The sequence below is a fragment of the Coregonus clupeaformis genome, unplaced genomic scaffold (genome assembly GCF_020615455.1).
Source record: "Coregonus clupeaformis isolate EN_2021a unplaced genomic scaffold, ASM2061545v1 scaf0038, whole genome shotgun sequence".
NCBI lineage: Eukaryota > Metazoa > Chordata > Actinopteri > Salmoniformes > Salmonidae > Coregonus > Coregonus clupeaformis.
Window position 1 is genome coordinate 899,876 of NW_025533493.1, and position 19,379 is coordinate 919,254.

The 19,379-nt window shown below is 41.9% G+C and overlaps 1 protein-coding gene across 1 annotated transcript in view; it reads right to left on the bottom strand.

The window, feature by feature from the left end:
• Positions 1-19,379, bottom strand: part of LOC121576883 (carbohydrate sulfotransferase 8-like) — an 82,759-nt gene that overhangs the window by 51,889 nt on the left and 11,491 nt on the right. Inside the window, exon 2 of the mRNA XM_041890430.2 lies at positions 9,947-10,176. Coding sequence (XP_041746364.2) covers positions 9,947-10,145 — 199 coding nt within the window. The 5' untranslated portion in view covers positions 10,146-10,176. The remainder of the gene's footprint in view (positions 1-9,946; positions 10,177-19,379) is intronic.

Consider the following 19,379-nt stretch of genomic DNA (forward strand, 5'->3'; position numbering starts at 1 on the left):
TCCGTATTTAGTGCACTACTTTAGACCAGGGCCCATATGGCTCTGGTCAAAAGTAGTACACAATATAGGGAATAGGGTGCCATTTGGGACGGAGACGATGATGTGTCTAGACGCTAGATTGAAAGTGAAAATTCCTTTCACACTCTTTGTTCATGTCCGTCATTGTGTCCTCTTTGTTCAAAACCATCTTAGTGAATCGACTACAGGTAAGTGAAAAATCATGTTAATTTTATTACGAGGAAACTAAGGAAACCCACAGATGATTTCAGTGATGACTAACCGAAAGATGACTACAGAGCTCTATAGTTGTTGAGTGCAGAGCACCACAGGTACATATTTATGAGCAGGTTCTATGCGATCGATTTGGAGAGGAGACGTCATAAATGAGGAAGCACTTAGGGGAGCCCCTCTCATAAAAGTAGGTCCATCCTGCTCCAGAGGTGGAGTAGATGATGGAGGAAAGGCCAGGTCACACTCGAGATTTGTCAGGTTACTTAGGACCTTTAGTGGGGTAATGCAGTTTTTCCACAATAGTGTGTCATGACAAACCTATTTTACGGGAGGTGTCAAGTCTGCAAAATCTTATCGAGGAGACCAGAGGACAAAGTTCTAGGAAGAATGAGGGCAGGGGAGGGGCTTAGCAAGGAGGGAAGAGTTGGTAACTAGCTCTCTCTTACTCTCTCTCCCTCACACAAGCGCACAAGTACACAAGCACACACACACCAGACACATTTCCCGTGCAACCCAAGATTCTTATGACACAACCCCTGAGAGGTTTCCAGTATGTGTCTGTAAGAGAAAATGATAACTACTTTATTGAGGGAAAATGTATTTGCTACGACTGTGATATGTGGCTCTCACCCAGCTGTCGTAAAAAATTATGCACTAATTGTAAGTCGCTCTCGATAAGAGCATCTGCTAAATGACTCAAATGTAATGTAAATGTAGAAAACAATCCAGTGCTAATGAACCATTACTATGCAACACATGCTTCTTGATGACTGCAGTTTCTCTCTCTATATGGTGCCTTGTCTCATATTTTGCAGAAGTGGCACAAAAGAAAACAAGCCAACAGTAACCATGTTGTCCCCCACGTACCTGCGGCACTCCAGGAACAGGGTTGCCTACCCCTGCATTAAAGGTTCCTCCAAGAAACCCTCAACTAACCAAATGTGCAAATATGAACCATTGACTAGCAATGGTTCCTTGAGGAACTCGAGGGGTTCCTTGTGTAGACTGGCTGTAATTAAGAGTCCTGTTTAGTAAACCATGTTCCTGAATCTGTAAGATAATGTAGGTAGTCTTCCAAATGTAGATGAGTGTTATACATGCTTATAAGCAAAGTGATGTAGTTAGCTACATGTAACATGTATCTGTAAGAGAGTGTAAGGTAGTCTCTCACAACCAGATGTTCAACCACACACTCAGTGCCAGCAAACACTATACTCACATCAAACCCTTGATGCACATTTTGACAATGAGGGTTAGAAATAGATGCTTTAGTTGACGCTTATCGTTTCCTCTCTGATTGTAGTGTGGAGTGAAGAACGCCCTGCCTGGCCGGGGAAGTGATTCCTTCGAGGGAGGAACTCTTTATTTGAAGTTCAGTAGAGGGGCACGCTTTGGGGAGATGAGCGCCCTGACCGTCCTCACCTCCTGAATTGTGTCTGAACTCGTCATTTGGAGCTGAGGAGGGCTTAAGAAATTCTCTCTAGAGAGATGGAAATGAGGAGCCTGGCTCTGGCTGGCTTTCCTCCATGACCCTGAACCGATCTGAGCCAATCCTCCCAGGTTACCACAGTCGATTACCCCTCCATTTACACTCTGTCCAGTCAGCTTGGCTCGGGCTGTCTCCAGCTTGGTCTGTACTCTATTAACTTCCACTTGAGTCAAATGTTCCTTTAGTCTCCCATTGGTTATTAGGCCTGTTAGTTCCCTTCAGTTGGTATAGCCTACATTATCACTTCATTTCATTACATTGCTTCATTTACCTTCATTTGCTTCCACTGTAAACGCAGTCAGGGCCGTGTTGTTGTTGCTGAGGATCATCAGTAACAATTGATAATATAACAAAAATGGCATGCAGGCTAATTAAATCGTTATGGAGCGGAACGCAGACCAAGCCATAACAGTTTGAACCCGATGGTTAATGCAGGCCAGTGCAGGCAATAGACAAGGGTATAGCCTACTATTGTACACTGATTCATCCTGAAAGTTGCCATATTCAGTTCTTCAACCCATGGTAATGTTGGAAGATTAGTGTACATACAATTATAATATGGAGAATAAACATGTGTAAAGGCTCTCCAAACCTGTTGTTTCCAAACCCTAAATCATTTACAAGATCAGAGTATTTTTAAATATACCAATTGGTGCTGAAACAGAGACGAATATGCATATATTTATATGGCCCACTGGGTACATTCTGGTTGAATCAATAATTTCAATGAAATTACATTGAGCCAACGTGGAACAGACGTGGACTTGACGTCTGTGCCCAGTGGGGGCTTCTTTCATTGATCCCTAATATTCTGAACACCGACTCTAGTGAGTCTGTCGACAAAATTCTAACTAAAAGGTGAATGTACTGATACCATATTGAATGAAAACTCCACAAGAAAATATGTTGGCCAGCAAGTGGGAGGGTTTTCAGCGGTTTAAATAAATGTATTCCGAGCACACAAGGTAGCCACATCTGCAGCGCGCAAGGTAGACAAGCAGAGTAGACTCATGGGCGGCGCACAATTGGCCCAGCGTCGTCCAGGGTAGGGGAGGGAATGGCCGGCAGGGATGTAGCTCAGTTGAAGACATCTTTGCACGCCATTGTGGTTCGATCACACGGGGGCCAGTATAAAAAAATATGTATTCACTAACTGTAAGTCGCTCTGGATAAGAGCGTCTGCTAAATGACTAAAATGTAAATGTAAATGTAGTATTACAATCTCACACACACCTATGCAAACTGAGCTAATCATTCTGTACGTGCAGCATAGCAGCTATCGCAAACAATATCATAGGTTGGTTGAATGGAAGTTTTGACTATGAGGCTGGCATATATCCAACTGATTTGTTTGAGCTCAGTGTAGTGGAGGTGGTGGGGGCTACCTGTTGTCAGAGCTACCTTCCAGAACCCAGCCGGAGAACTGGAGAGTGGGCAGGAGAGGAGAGGAGAGGAGAGGAGAGGAGAGGAGAGGAGAGGAGAGGAGAGGAGAGGAGGAGAGGAGAGGAGAGGAGAGGAGAGGAGAGGAGAGGAGAGGAGAGGAGAGGAGAGATGAGAGGAGAGACAAGGGGAGAGGAGAGGGCAGGGCAGGGGAGGGGAGACACCTGTGCTCAGACTGTGTTTGCATCCTGACATCCTGATGGTCTAGTATCTCTCTGTGGGTGGCTTGTCCCAGACATCGCTGGTAACACTATGTCATGATGAAACTTGTCTCAAGGAGAAGCAGCATAAAGCATGTAGTCTGTGCATCTTTCTGTAGGCTACAGTAAAAATGATACATTCCTAGTGACAGGGTGAAAGATGACATATTTAGCAATTCCTGTACAGCACTTTAGAAAAAATAATTATACTAGACAGCACACTTTTCTACTAGAGCATGTCAACAGAGACATCAAACCGACATCTTGATGTCAACTATTCCTGTTTGGCCTGGATAATTTTTGAATGTCTAAAATGAAATGAATAACTGAGATGTGAAAGATGTTGAAGGACTTATAATCTCCCGGAGTGAGTTGGTAACACAACCCTGACTTTGTATCTACTTGCAACCAGTGATTCATAAAAAAAACTATCTCAAGTTTGTGATTACCCATGAGCTATTTTGATAGGACATACGTACATATGAGACTCAAGGGAATCACTCTTGTCTCTTGAGGACCAATACCTTGAAGCTTTGACCTTCCTAGAAGTTAGCGCTGACTCACTCAATACCCAGGGGTAGGAATATGCGTATGTCTCCTCTATATGTCTCCTGTCAGCGTATTCAACACAAGTCTAGGTGTATGAAGTTGTATACCAGTGTATATGTGTACGCGACCTGGGATCTAAAAAACAACCTGAGTGATCTGCTTTCCCTGGGGCCAGATATTGCTGAAGGCAACATTTGAGATCCATGCTATGGCCTTAAAAGCCCAGTGCAGTCATAAATGTACGTTTCCTGTGTTTTATATACATTTCCACATTATGAGGTTGGAATAATAATGTGAAATTGTGAAAATGATGACAATGCCATTTTAGTGTAAGAGCTGTTTGAAAAGAACACCTGAAATTTCAGCCTGTTTTAGTGGAATAGAGTTTTGGCCTGCCTGTTGACATCACCAGGCGGAAAATTGAAAAGTTTAGATATGCATAAAACCTTCCGTAGTCTGCGTTATTTTAATATTATGTGCCCAAAGGAAAGAATGATGGTGCCTGTAAGTGTATTTAGACATAGCCTATTTAAAATAAGTTGTTGTTTCGTTTTGTTTAGAATTTGATTATAATTATTCACTCAGTTTTTTTTATTTTTATCTTGCTTATTGACAACATTTGGCATGTCCATGCTCAGCCATAATGCAATTTACAGTAGGTCTAGCCCCTATATCAGTGCGAATGCTATGTATATATTTCAACATTGAAGCCATGCAATTACTTAGAACAATGTGGACTGCAAACAGGTTCAAGTTAACATATTTAGCAAAGATGGGATAGGTCTACAGTTTGTTATTTTGTTTCTGTAAGCTATTTAACAAACTATAACGGACTAACATTGGAATTGGAGTTGATTCAAGGCAATACAGAAAAGACTGTAAATACACAACTTGAAGCAGCCACATATTTAGCCATGGAGCACGTTCTGATTGGCCAGTGATGGGCCAAGTATCGACACACCCATAACTTGTTTATTCATCAAAACCCAGCTCTTTTGTGCCAACCCCAGCAACTGCGCCAATAATTGTGCCTGTGAAAATAGCACAATTATTTGTGGCACACCCATTGCGTTCGGTTTGTTAGAATAGAGCCCTATAGGGGTGAAATGAATGGTGTTGCATGGTTACTGCCAAGCAACCATTAGCCTCAGTCTTGAACTGTGTGGATTGAAAAGACTCCCACCTTTGTGTGGGCTCACAAATCCCTAGATTGAGGTGGGCTCAGTTCTAAACAACACTGAGTTTATTCTCAACGTATTGTTACAGATACATTTTCCATCATACTCACTTACAGATAGACAGGCATTGAAGCGCTAACATGTCTTGTCAATGTGAGAGAGTTTGCGTTTGCTCAAGACACAGCAGCAGAACTGACACATTTTTATTTTATTTATTTTACCTTTATTTAACCAGGTAAGCCAGTTGAGAACAAGTTTTCATTTACAACTGCGACCTGGCCAAGATAAAGCAAAGCAGTGCGATAAAAACAACAACAACACAGAGTTACATATGGGATAAACAAAACGTACAGAATGATACCCTTGATTAAAGCCCACGGCTTATCCTGAGAATGGCATAACAATGACAAAAGAAAATATTGGGAACGTCACTAGAGATATTTAAACAGACTAGAATAAATACACATTTCAATGTAATTATTGCGGAGAAGCAGGGTGGCTGCAATGAAATGGCTCAGCCAACCCCTGGGTACGAAAGGCTGCTGTTGGACCACCCCCGATGAACATTAATTAAATCTAGCTGTTCAAATTAGGGTTTAGCATGCTGTGACATGTTTTTGTTTAGACTAAAATAGGACACACTTCACACGTCTCACACACCCATAGTCAAACTTTCAAATTACATTAGGTCACTTAAGAGAGAGAATTAAATCTGTCGCACAGAGAGAGAGAGGGAGAGAGAGGGAAGAAGGAAGGGAGGGAGTGAGAGAGAGAGATGGAGAGAGAGAAGGAGAGGGAGAGAGATGGGGAGGGAGAGAGAGAGATGGGGAGGAGAGAGATGGAGAGAGAGAAGGAGAGGGAGAGAGAGAGATGGGAAGGGAGAGGGAGAGAGATGGGGAGAGAGAAGGGAGGGAGTGGGAGAGATGGGGAGGGAGAGGGAGATGGGGAGGGACAGAGAGATGGGGAGGGAGAGAGAGATGGTGAGGGAGAGAGAGAGATGGGGAGGAGAGAGATGGAGAGAGAGAAGAAGAGGGAGAGAGAGATGGGGAGGGAGAGAGAGAGATGGGGAGGAGAGAGATGGAGAGAGAGAAGGAGAGGGAGCGAGAGATGGGGAGGGAGAGAGAGAGAGAGATGGGGAGGAGAGAGATGGAGAGAGAGAAGGAGAGGGAGAGAGAGAGATGGGGAGGGAGAGGGAGATAGATGGGGAGAGAGAGGGAGATGGAGAGATGGGGAAAGAGAGAAGCTTTGATGGGAAAGCTTTGATGTGATTAAATGTGCTTTACTTTCTCAGGCTCACCTCAACTGAGTGCAGCCATGCCCCATTGTTTAGAGTCTCTGTTTGAAAAGCGGCAAGTTCTGAACAAAAGGCTGCCACGGTTTCTGGAAGGCCGTTGTTAGTTACCCGAGGTAGTCTTTCATAAAGCAGGCAGACAACGAAATATAACAAAAATAAAATTAATCTACCTTGAATAATGGCAATGTGTTTCTGAGATGCATAATACAGTACATAAAAATTATTCATAGTATATGCTCTGGATGAGGGCTGTTGATTAAAGTGCTGTCAGTGTAAAATGAATTGATAATTTGGAGGATATTCACTTCAGTAGCGTAATAGATTCCTTTGCAGAAGGTGTGTTCTGTGAGTTGCAAAAATGTTGAAATACAGTACTGAGAGAGATAATAGAGTGGCACTTCAAATGCCAGTTAGATTATAAATACTACACAGTGGAAAGTAGGACAGGGCCGTTTCTAGGTTTTTGGGGGCCCGAAGCGTGATTTGGTTGAGGGCCCCCCCACCTCGCATGCAAAACATTTTAGTGGCCCTCTTGGCATCGTAGAGATAATGTTGCAGATTTTATACACATTTTCTGCAATTCCACACATTTTTTACATGGGGAAGAGAGAACATTTTGTCTTTTTTTAACTAATTTCATGCAGGTTTACTCATTTTGCCATGGGACAGAGAGAAAACGTTGCAGTTTTAAAGCGAATTTCCTGTAATTCTAAACATTTTGCCATGACTTCTGCCATGTTCATAATGATATCTGAGTAAGAGTGATAACAAAATCAATAGGGGCCCCCTAGAGGTCGGGGTCCCTGGGCACGTGCCTTGCATGCCAGATCAGTAATTCGGCCATGATTACTACAAGGTTTAGATAGCTGGCTAGACTAACTTAACTAGTAATCTATCAAATGTTAGCTGACATGGGCTAATTGAGTGACTGTCAGTGACTGACATAACAACAGAAAAACTGCTGATGCACAACCACATTTTTAAATTGCACGTTGTGTATTCTACTATCCTAACTAACAGTCATTTGAGACAACAACTGACTTCCTAAAATATTGGTTGGGGGCCCCCTAGCAACGCTTATTTCACTTATGCCTAGAAACGGCACTGAAAGAGGAACGATCATCCAAAACGGCATGTGAGTTATTATTACTCTCTGTACGATCATAGTGAACGTTCTTCCCTCCCTGAGAGCAGTGGAATCAATGATCTGCTAATCAATTCGAGTTTGGGGCTAGAGGATATCCAAGCTGGTCCAAGAACCCATCCATGTAGCCTAAGCTTATGGTAGGTATATCGGATAATTCAAAGTGTAATGACACAGTAACACTGTAACAATCATTGAGAGTAGAATACAACTATACTTTTAGCTCCTAACCATGAAGTTGACATAGATTGAAAAAGGTTAGTGGTAGTTAGACAATTAACTGAATTATTCTTGGTTTGAGTATGCATTTATAGAGTGGTGTTGCTCACATGCCTGTGTAGAACCACCCCACTAGCTGTGCTATTTTAGGAGGGTCAGTGTCTGAAGAAGGCTGAGGGAGGGTGGCCGGCTTGAGTCAACCTGCTGAATATTATATTGATCCCTCTCTGGACCTTCTCATCACTGTCACCTCCCCTCACCTCCCCTCAGCCCCCCTCCCCTCCTCTCCCTCCCTCCCTCCCTCCCTCCCCTCACCTCCCCTCAGCCCTCACCATATGGGCATGGAAGCCAAAACAGATGCTCATGAATTTAGATGAGATGTTTTGGGGATTCTATTTTGGACGTCCCACATTGAGACAGTTGACTCAGCTATGAGAGAGAGGCCATTCTGAACTGCCACTGGACTGGTTACACTGTCTGATTAATGAGTAGTAGACACTCACTGGCCTCCTTAGTGCATGAGTCAGACAGCATAGGACTATAGTGGTGAAGGTCTGGGAAGGTCATTGAGAAGTGTTCTAACAGACAGTAGTGATCTGTAGTGATCTGTAGTGATCTGTCAAACTTGGGTATGTACCTATGTGTACTAGAAAGACCCGGAATTTAATCACTGGATTTACAGACTGAGTGGCACAGGTGGTAATTAATTCGTGTTTAGCTAAATCAGCTAGTGGCATGCTAATCACGTAGTCGCAAACAAGAATATTTAGTCTGTCTCCAAGTTTGTTTACATCTGGGTAATTTTATTTGTTTCTTTAGTATTTCATGAGGCAACAACAGAAGCATAACAACAATGGTAATGTTCCATTAGTATTGGAATCGCACTGCACTCCCACTTTGACAATTACACCCTCCCTCTATGTCAATTTCCTTAAATGGTTTATAGAATTATTGAACATCTGCATTTGTTTCATCTATTGTGTCTGTGAAGGATACAAAAGGGAAAATCATAGCAAATTCTAATAAAGACATCACAAAGCAATTTCAGGGTATTGTGCGTTTCCTACTGATGGTTCTCAAAGAGAGGCAATTTAAACATGGCTTCTGATGTGTTTCTTCTTTTATGCCATTATATTGATCTGTGAAATGTAATTTACTAACGCTGCCATTTTCCAATTTATTTTTCTTTCACTGATCTGCTTTTCAGCTTTTTCTTCTCTTCGAACACAGACATAATTATTCTATTCCACAAACGAGGTGTGCCACCTTAACAACCTCAATAATAACAAGCTGTGTTCAATAAAAACGTATAGAATTGGTTTTGCCTAATTGAAAATAAAATATATTTCAAACATATTCTCTTCATTACTGCACCAAATCCCAACAATGAGATGATAACTGCAAAGTCACTTAACTTAAAAAGATACCAAAAGCACAACAACACTGAGCCAGATTCAATACCAAAGAGAGTTATATCCACTCCGACTCTGTCTGGGTTCTATGTCACCCATCTGTATCAGACAATAAGTAGAAAACAACAGCCCCAGAAGTCTCAGCTGGCTCCCAGTAAGTGGCTGTTATCACTAGAGACGCTTTTGCCACAGAGATCATAGGATCCACTTGTGATTACACAGCAGGGAATAGACATAGTACAGAATAGCAGTATGAGCACAGTACAGCACAAAACAAATACAAATACCTCCTCACAGATAGACTTACTGATGATGACAAATTTTATTGGAAGTCTCAAGGGTCCTCTCAAAACGGATGAAATTTGAAATGGCTTATCAATCATGATCGCTCCGACAATGGTATTCCTATTGCGACAGTTGTATTCCTATTGGCCAGAAGCTATCATTTACTGGACATTTATGAGGCCAAACATGCTTCACAATGGATTTTTTGTTTCAGTTTGTATGCACATCCATCTTTTTTTTCTGTGTTGATTGTTTGTGACACAAAAAACAACCAAACTCTTATGGCATGATCTAATCTGAGATCAGTAAAGCTATGTGGAGATACACCAACACCCGCAGCACACATCCTATCCCTGTTAGTATGGCTACGAATCCCACCACTGTCTATGTCTACTTGTATCTGTCTCCCCCCTGCTCTCTTTCATTACTGCCTATACCAATAAACCAAAACTAACTAACAAACACACACACATACCTTCACCTACATCCCCACCCACACACTGACCTGGGGTCTGCTGTTGGAGCATGTCTGAGAGGTCCTGGAGGTGGATGAGGAGGAGTAAGGACCCGGCCCCCAGGAGCAGGAGGAACCAGAGGGAGCAGTAGAAGGAGCAGGGCAGCTTCATGACCGACACCATCACCCTCCTCCTGCCACACAGAGCCTCCAGTAGCCTGCTGGTGCTACTACACTCAGCCAAGAGCATGCCTTCTCAGCCTCGGCCCTGGCACGGGAACCTGCCAGTGGGGAGAGAGTAATAGTTACGTTATTTGCAGCATATAGTTTAAAAAAAAGACATGACAGCAACAGAAAAGCAAATAGGCTAGTCACAATAAATACATAATAGGTAACAGCAAATGAATAACGCCATGTTGCAAACGAGTGCAGTGAATTACACCAGAGATTGCCAGAGGCAACAGACTGTAAAAAGACCATTGGTTTGTGAAAGTAGATCAGGAGAGCAATCTGGAAAAGCAGAGCGTACAGTAAGGTAGTGGTCAAATAGACTAGAGATGCCCAATTAAAACACAATCTAGAGGGGCAATGATTTATTTGCGACAAGCAGAGTGGCAGTGTGAATACTGTGAGTACTTTAACAGATTGGTGTTGGATGCAGTGAGAGTTGAGTCTGCAGAGAGAAGAGGTGGTTAGAGGAGCCAAGAGTGAACATTGTTAGTAATACTGTGTGTGTGTGTTTACTATCCAGGAACCCTGAAGAGTGTCCTGCTGACTGCGGGCTTCTTGTTCCCAAGAGGCCAGGTAGAGCACATCTGTCTCTCTGGCGCACACTCAAAGAAGACTCAGCAGGTGTGACTAGCTTCACAAATCAGGTGTCCACAAACACACACACACAGGCATGCATAGGCACACACACACACACACACACACACACACACACACACACACACACACACACACATGCATGTTCAACTAGGTGTGATTAAGGCTATATAAAATAAAATTGATTGATTGAACTAGGTGTGATTAGGATGTCTCCTGAAACGAGACAATGCTGGGTAAAAAAAAACATCTCTACACCTATCCCATGCTTCATCAGGTTTTTTTGTATTGGGTGTTGATTGCTTTTCCCTGGAATCCAACCACCCTCTTCGTCTAGTGGTGATTGCTTTTCCCTCTGGTGTAGCCCATAGATTAAAATGGATCAAATGGGCATTCCCATTCAAATCAATGTTCCCTCCTGGGTGGATGGACCAGGAGCCATTTGGTGTTGGATTTGGCAAGTATACTAATTAGCTCCATGTGGTTGTGCTTTGTTCATTTAAGATCTATGTTTTAAGTCACTAGGAACATATACATTTATACTTAGCTAGAATTAGCATTTTGAATATTCGTTCACAAGGTTATGGTGTGGCACACATTTTATCATTATATTTAATAATTTCCTCACAATACATCCAAGCTCTTTTTCAGTTATTTTGTTCCTTCAAATGAAATGTGCAGTGTGCACCCACCCCTCACAGCCTCACAGCCTTGTCATCGAGAGGAAGGCTTCGACAATTAAAATAAATCTCATCCTGCTAATTACGTAGCACCTCTGAACCTACTATTTTATTCTTCCCAGCACAAGATTAAGTTCATTTTCAATAATCAGACAGCGCACTGAGTTCATAATATAATAATATAAAGAGCGTATAATAAAATAATATAAATGGTAATTATATTGTCATGTGACTAAGTTGAACTCTGGTGTTCTTTTGATTGCATTATTTAATCATTATGATGATATAAAAAAATTAATGCATGATAATGAGCTGTGATTAGAAACATATATTTTTTTTTTGGGTGGGGGGGATCAGGTGATAAATGTCTAACAGTTATGCATTATTAGACTGAATAGACAGTCAAACAATGTTAGAGTAAGGATGTTCTCCTGAAGAAGAATTCCTGACAGACAGAGAAACACAATCCAGCCTGCATCTCCACACACAAACACACACACACACACACACACACACATACGTATAGAGTATGCTTTAGCCTGCCTGGAGTACCAGATGAGCAGGGTTTACACATTGTTTTATTGGACTGTTATATTGGTTCCAGTGCGCCAGACAAGCTCAATTAAGCCCCAATAAAGTTTTAGAAATGATTTCGAATAGTATTTGGACCCAGGTCTGGGGCTATCTGATGATATAACCTACAGACAATCACAGCTCAAGGATTACATCCATCCATCCATCACACAGCGGATCCCCACACAATATATCCCAGAGGTGGATCATCACCACTCTGAAATCGGAAACGATTGGTAATATTGAACCACTCAGATCATGTTTGCTGTATCAATATTGTGACTCTCACTGTTATGATTTGAAGAACGAATGAAGTGGGTCTGCTGAGAGCAGCTTGTGCTGTCTGCTGCTGCAATACTACCAGTGAGTTATTGGTTTGGATCCGTGTACAAAGCTCTATTGGAGAAAAACAAGGAAAATAAAAAAGACAAACCTGTGTGATTCACCATTGTCAATTCATGACAAACAATCCAGGCTCTGTCGCAGCCGGCCGCGACCGGGAGACTCATGGGCGGCGCACAATTGGCCTAGCGTTGTCCAGGGTAGGGGAGGGAATGGCCGGCAGGGATGTAGCTCAGTTGATAGAGCATGGCGTTTGCAACGCCAGGGTTGTGGGTTCGATTCCCACGGGGGACCAGTTTACAAAAATACAAAATACAAAATACAAAAAAATACAAAAATATATATATATGTATTCACTAACTGTAAGTCGCTCTGGATAAGAGCGTCTGCTAAATGACAAAAAAATAAAAAAAAAAAAAACCTGCTCAAAGGTAGTGGTTTGAAGCCTGTTTCTCTGCAAGAAGGCCTAGCCTATATCTCCAAGTGTAGTTTGTGGTTGGAGTTCCCCTTTAAGAGTTAACCGGTCAAAAAAGGACAAAAAGAAAAGTGATACAATTGCAGTTTAGATGCTTATTCGCAGTTCTATGTTCTGCTGTTCTTGGCCATAATGTAACCTTTACCTCACCTCAGTTCATTTAGAGGTCAACTAACATATTGTTGGATAAACATACACATAGAGGATACAGAGCATGATTTACTGTACTGTACTGACGTTTGCAGCTGGGCTCCACATCATAAAATATAATATTATATGTTTAATCAGAGAATGAAGATGGATTAATCATTTCCTTAGCTGACATTAGTTATAGTTTTTGAACAACTATTTTTACTGACTTGAGAGTCGTGTATTTTTCAGAGTGATTTGTTCATTTTAGTCGTTCGTTTGACCTTTGCTGGCCGCAATGAAAACAGCAGGATAAATATGCGCTCCGACCACCAACTGTCTATCATACAGTATGCACCAACTGTCTATCATACAGTATGCACCAACTGTCTATCATACAGTATGCACCAACTGTCTATCATACAGTATGCACCAACTGTCTATCATACAGTATGCACCAACTGTCTATCATACAGTATGCACCAACTGTCTATCATACAGTATGCACCAACTGTCTATCATACAGTATGCACCAACTGTCTATCATATACTATGCACCAACTGTTTATCATACAGTATGCATCAACTGTCTATCATACAGTATGCACCAACTGTCTATCATACAGTATGCACCAACTGTCTATCATATACTATGCACCAACTGTTTATCATACAGTATGCACCAACTGTCTATCATACAGTATGCACCAACTGTCTATCATACAGTATGCACCAACTGTCTATCATACAGTATGCACCAACTGTCTATCATACAGTATGCACCAACTGTCTATCATACAGTATGCACCAACTGTCTATCATACAGTATGCACCAACTTTCTATCATACAGTATGCACCAACTGTCTATCATATACTATGCACCAACTGTTTATCATACAGTATGCACCAACTGTCTATCATACAGTATGCACCAACTGTCTATCATACAGTATGCACCAACTGTCTATCATACAGTATGCACCAACTGTCTATCATACAGTATGCACCAACTGTCTATCATACAGTATGCACCGACTGTCTATCATACAGTATGTGTAACAGTGTTGCTTCAGTCCCTCTCCTCGCCCCTACCTGGGCATGAACCAGGGACCCTCTGCACACATCGACAACAGTCACCCTCGAAGCACCGTTACCCGTCGCTCCACAAAAGCCGCGGCCCTTGCAGAGCAAGGGAAACAACTACTTCAAGGTCTCAGAGCGTGTGACGTCACCGATTGAAACGCTATTAGTGCGCACCGCTAACTAGCTAGCCATTTCACACTGGTTACATATGCACCAACTGTCTATCATACAGTATGCACCAATTGTCTATCATACAGTATGCACCAACTGTCTATCATACAGTATGCACCAACTGTCTATCATACAGTATGCACCAACTGTCTATCATACAGTATGCACCAACTGTCTATCATACAGTATGCACCAACTGTCTATCATAGAGTATGCACCAACTGTCTATCATACAGTATCCACCAACTGTCTATCATACAGTATGCACCGACTGTCTATCATACAGTATGCACCAACTGTCTATCATACAGTATGCACCAACTGTCTATCATACAGTATGCACCAACTGTCTATCATACAGTATGCACCAACTGTCTATCATACAGTATGTGCGCGCAGGAAAATAGATCATGCTGATAATTGATCACATGGTGCAAGAATAAATGCAATTAATTGATTATTGAATGTTATCGATGGACAGCTTTGTAGAACCAAAACATACAGTTTCAACAAGCTTGAACTTGAGAACAAATTGTTTGGGGGCCTGCTGCAGTTTGCAAACGGCATTGTGCAAATCTCCCTCGCGGCAGTCAAGCATCGTTCACAGCACACACAACCCCCTGCCGGCCAACGATAAACAAAAAACTTGAAAGAATCCTGATTATACAAGCCTCTCGTTCACCATAGATGTATAAATGTGTGCTTAAAACATTGTACATTTGTGATTGCTAGGTATAGAAATAAGCTACATTCTTGATACCTTTAAAACAAGGTCTAGTTGCGGCCGCAACAGGACTAGATCTAGATCAAGAATTAACCTTATTTCTATGCCTAGCAATCACAAATGTACATTGTTTGAAGCACACTTTCATAAGTCTCAGACACAAATGACAGCTCCAAACAGCTCTCTATGGTGAACGAAAGGCTTGTAGAATAATGAAAAGGCTGAACTCATCATTAGCTGACATTGAAGGGGCTAAGGCCTTTTTATACTGTGGAGGAGAAGGAGGATGTATGATGTCTCCACACATTTTTTACATTTAGCAGACGCTCTTATCCAGAGCGACTTACAGTTAGTGAGATGTTTTGGGGCTGTCGCTGGGCAACACGGACTTTCAACTCCCTCCAAAGATTTTCTATGGGGTTGAGATCTGGAGACTGGCTAGGCCACTCCAGGACCTTGAAATGCTTCTTACGAAGCCACTCCTGGTCAGTCGTCCTGGTCCCTTTGCAAAAAAACAGCCCCAAAGCATGATGTTTCCACCCCATGCTTCACAGTAAGTATGGTGTTCTTTGGATGCAACTCAGCATTCTTTGTCCTCCAAACACGACAAGTTGAGTTTTTACCAAAAAGTTCTATTTTGGTTTCATCTGACCATATGACATTCTCCCAATCCTCTTCTGGATCATCCAAATGCACTCTAGCAAACTTCAGACGGGCCTGGACATGTACTGGCTTAAGCAGGGGGACACGTCTGGCACTGCAGGATTTGAGTCCCTGGCGGCGTAGTGTGTTACTGATGGTAGGCTTTGTTACTTTGGTCCCAGCTCTCTGCAGGTCATTCACTAGGTCCCCCCCGTGTGGTTCTGGGATTTTTGCTCACCGTTCTTGTGATCATTTTGACCCCACGGGGTGAGATCTTGCGTGGAGCCCCAGATCGAGGGAGATTATCAGTGGTCTTGTATGTCTTCCATTTCCTAATAATTGCTCCCACAGTTGATTTCTTCAAACCAAGCTGCTTACCTATTGCAGATTCAGTCTTCCCAGCCTGGTGCAGGTCTACAATTTTGTTTCTGGTGTCCTTTGACAGCTCTTTGGTCTTGGCCATAGTGGAGTTTGGAGTGTGACTGTTTGAGGTTGTGGACAGGTGTCTTTTATACTGATAACAAGTTCAAACAGGTGCCATTAATACAGGTAACGAGTGGAGGACAGAGGAGCCTCTTAAAGAAGAAGTTACAGGTCTGTGAGAGCCAGAAATCTTGCTTGTTTGTAGATGACCAAATAGTTATTTTCCACCATAATTTGCAAATAAATTCATAAAAAATCCTACAATGTGATTTTCTGGAGAAAAAAAATCTCAATTTGTCTGTCATAGTTGACGTGTACCTATGATGAAAATTACAGGCCTCTCTCATCTTTTTAAGTGGGAGAACTTGCACAATTGGTGGCTGACTAAATACTTTTTTTCCCCACTGTATATATATATATATTTTCATACCCCCCGTGGGAATTGAACCCACAACCCTGGCGTTGCAAACGCCATGCTCTACCAACTGAGCTACATCCCTGCCGGCCATTCCCTCCCCTACCCTAGACGACGCTGGGCCAATTGTGCGCCGCCCCATGGGTCTCCCGGTCGCGGCCAGCTATGACAGAGCCTGGATTCGAACCAGGATCTCTAGTGGCACAGCTAGCACTGCGATGCAGTGCCTTAGACCACTGCGCCACTCGGGAGGCCACACATTACATTAACAGATTATACTGCTGATATCATAATCTAAATTTCCTAGTATCTGTGTATTGATTGATCTATCTGCACTGACATTCAAATGACCTCAACATTTAAGCAAACCTATTGTTTTTGATGGAATAGTTATTTCTTATTATAATTCTTCCGCACTTGTCTCAATGCCCGATTGGTAAACATTTTTTTTTTTTTTTTTTTATATACTTTGTTTATTGAATTTTCAGTACCAGCATTTAGTAAATAATTGCACTTGAAAGTTATTTGGTATGAATATGGAACAACAATTTGAAGACAACGATACAGCAAAACATGGAGAGACAGACATGAAAGAAAAAAATAGACATTAAGTACATAAATAAGATAAAACACAAAAAAATAAAAAAATAAAAATAAAAAAAAAAAAAAAATAAAAAAAAAAAAAAAGGAAGAATATCTGTTTTGATCCAGTTGTTATAGGTCAGCTAGCACAGTTATTACCGTCCCCAACATCCGAGATGTCGTATATGCACATACCAGGCTTCTTACATCACCAATATATAAATATACATCACTCTGGAACTGCAGGGAAATGTATTCTTTTGACATAAGAAAAGAAGGGAGCCCACTTTGCATAAAATTTGTCTACAGACCCATTGAGTGTCTGTTTTATTTTTCTCCAACTTTATGCAATTCAAAATAGATTTAATCCAAAGAGCATGAGAAGGGGCTGCAGAGGATTTCCATCTAAGTAAAATTAATCGTCTCGCTAACAACGTGACAAAGGCAATTACATCCTTATTCATTTTGGTCAATTGTATTGTGGGTAAGGAAACTCCAAATAATGCAATGAGAGGGTCTGGCTCGATCTGTGTGCCGCTAATTCTGAGAGTGTGTTAAAGATGTCTTTCCAGAAACCAACCAGAGATGGGCAGCACCAAAACATGTGCACATGATTAGCAGGGGACTGGTTACATCGAACACAATTAGGGTTCACATCCTTGTAAATTTTTGATAGTCTTGCTTTGGTCCAGTGGGCCCTATGAATGAGTTTGCATTGGATGAGGCCGTGTCTAGCGCAAATAGAAGAGCTATGTACCCTTTTGAGTGCCTCTTCCCATAGTTCATCAGATATTTCCTCACCAGTTCCTCCTCCCAAGAGGATTTGATATTGTTTAATGAGATGGCTTGTAGTGAGCAAATTTGACTATAGATTATTGACATTGTGCCTTTCTGATTAGGAAGAGGGGTGAGAAATGTGTCGAACTGTGTTCCACTAGAAAGGTTGGGAATCCTGGATCTATGCTGCGGATGTAACTCCGGACTTGTAAGAATCTAAAAAAATGATGTCTGGGGAGACCAAATTTAGCTGATAGTTGTTGAAACGTACTAAATGTATTGTTAGTATACAGATCTCTGAATCTTTTAATACCGAGATTAGACCATGTTGAGAAAGCACCATCAATCATAGATGGGGGAAAAGCTGGGTTTGAGGCTACCGGAGCAAGGAAGAGGTTGTTTGAAACCCAAAGTGGCGCCTAAATTGATTCCAGATCTTCAATGTTGTTTTGACACATGTATTGTTGGTGAAGGAGGAGTAAGGGCCTGTAATAGAGGAGTGAGCGAGGGGAAGACAGTGATGCCGGTGTAGACGAGGCAGCCTCCATCTCCAGCCAAGTTGGGGGTGGGAATATTACTCTGCTCTGCAACCAGTACTGAATGATCCTAAGGTTAGCGGCCCAATAATAGAATCTGAAATCTGGTAGAGCTAGACCACCGTCTGGTTTGGGCCTCTGCAAGAGCTGTTTTCGCATCCTAGGAGGCTTTTTGTCCCATATAAAGGGTAGAATTAGGGCCGTCGATCTTTTTGAAAAATGTATTGGGTAGAAATATTGGAAGGCACTGATAGAGGTATAAGAATTTAGGGAGAGTATTCATTTTAATAGAGTTAATTCTAGCAACTAAGGAGAGGTGTAGCAAAGACCACCGTTCCAAATCGTCCTTAGTACGGGTTAAGAGAGGAGCAAAGTTGGCTTGAAAAAGGTTTTCAAACCTAATTGTGACATGTACCCCGAGATAAATAAAACTGCTGTGTGCTATTTTTAAATGGCAAGTTATGTAAAGGGGGATTTTTTTGCAGCCATGTTAAGTGGCATCAATTCACTTTACTGAGATTTAGTTTATACCCTGATATGTGACCGAAGGATGCGAAAGTGGCAAGGGCAGCAGGGACAGAGACAGAAAGATTGGATGTGTATATTAATAAATCATCTGCATATAAAGACAGTTTGTGTTCGTGCCCGTATCTGACTATGCCTTTGATGAGGGGGTTGGAGCGAAGTGCTATTGCAAGTGGCTCTATGGCGAGGGCAAACAGTAAGGGACTTAAAGGGCAACCCTGACGGTCGATCTTTGCAGAGGGAAGCGATCTGATTGAGTGTTATTAGTCCTGACAGAGGCTTGGGGGATGAGTACAGAAGTTTTATCCAGGTCATGAATTTGGAGCCAAAGCCAAATTTATTTAGAGTGTAAAAAGGTATTTCCATTCCACCCGATCAAACGCTTTCTCCGCGTCCAGGGATATAATGGCTTCAGAGGTATTGTTGACAGAAGGATTGTATATAATATTAAATAATCTTCGGAGATTGAAGAATGAGTGTCTATTTTTTATAAATCCTGTTTGATCCGGAGAGATAATTGATGGGAGGACTGTTTCTAGCCGCGTTGCCAGAATTTTGGCTAGAATTTTATAGTCCACATT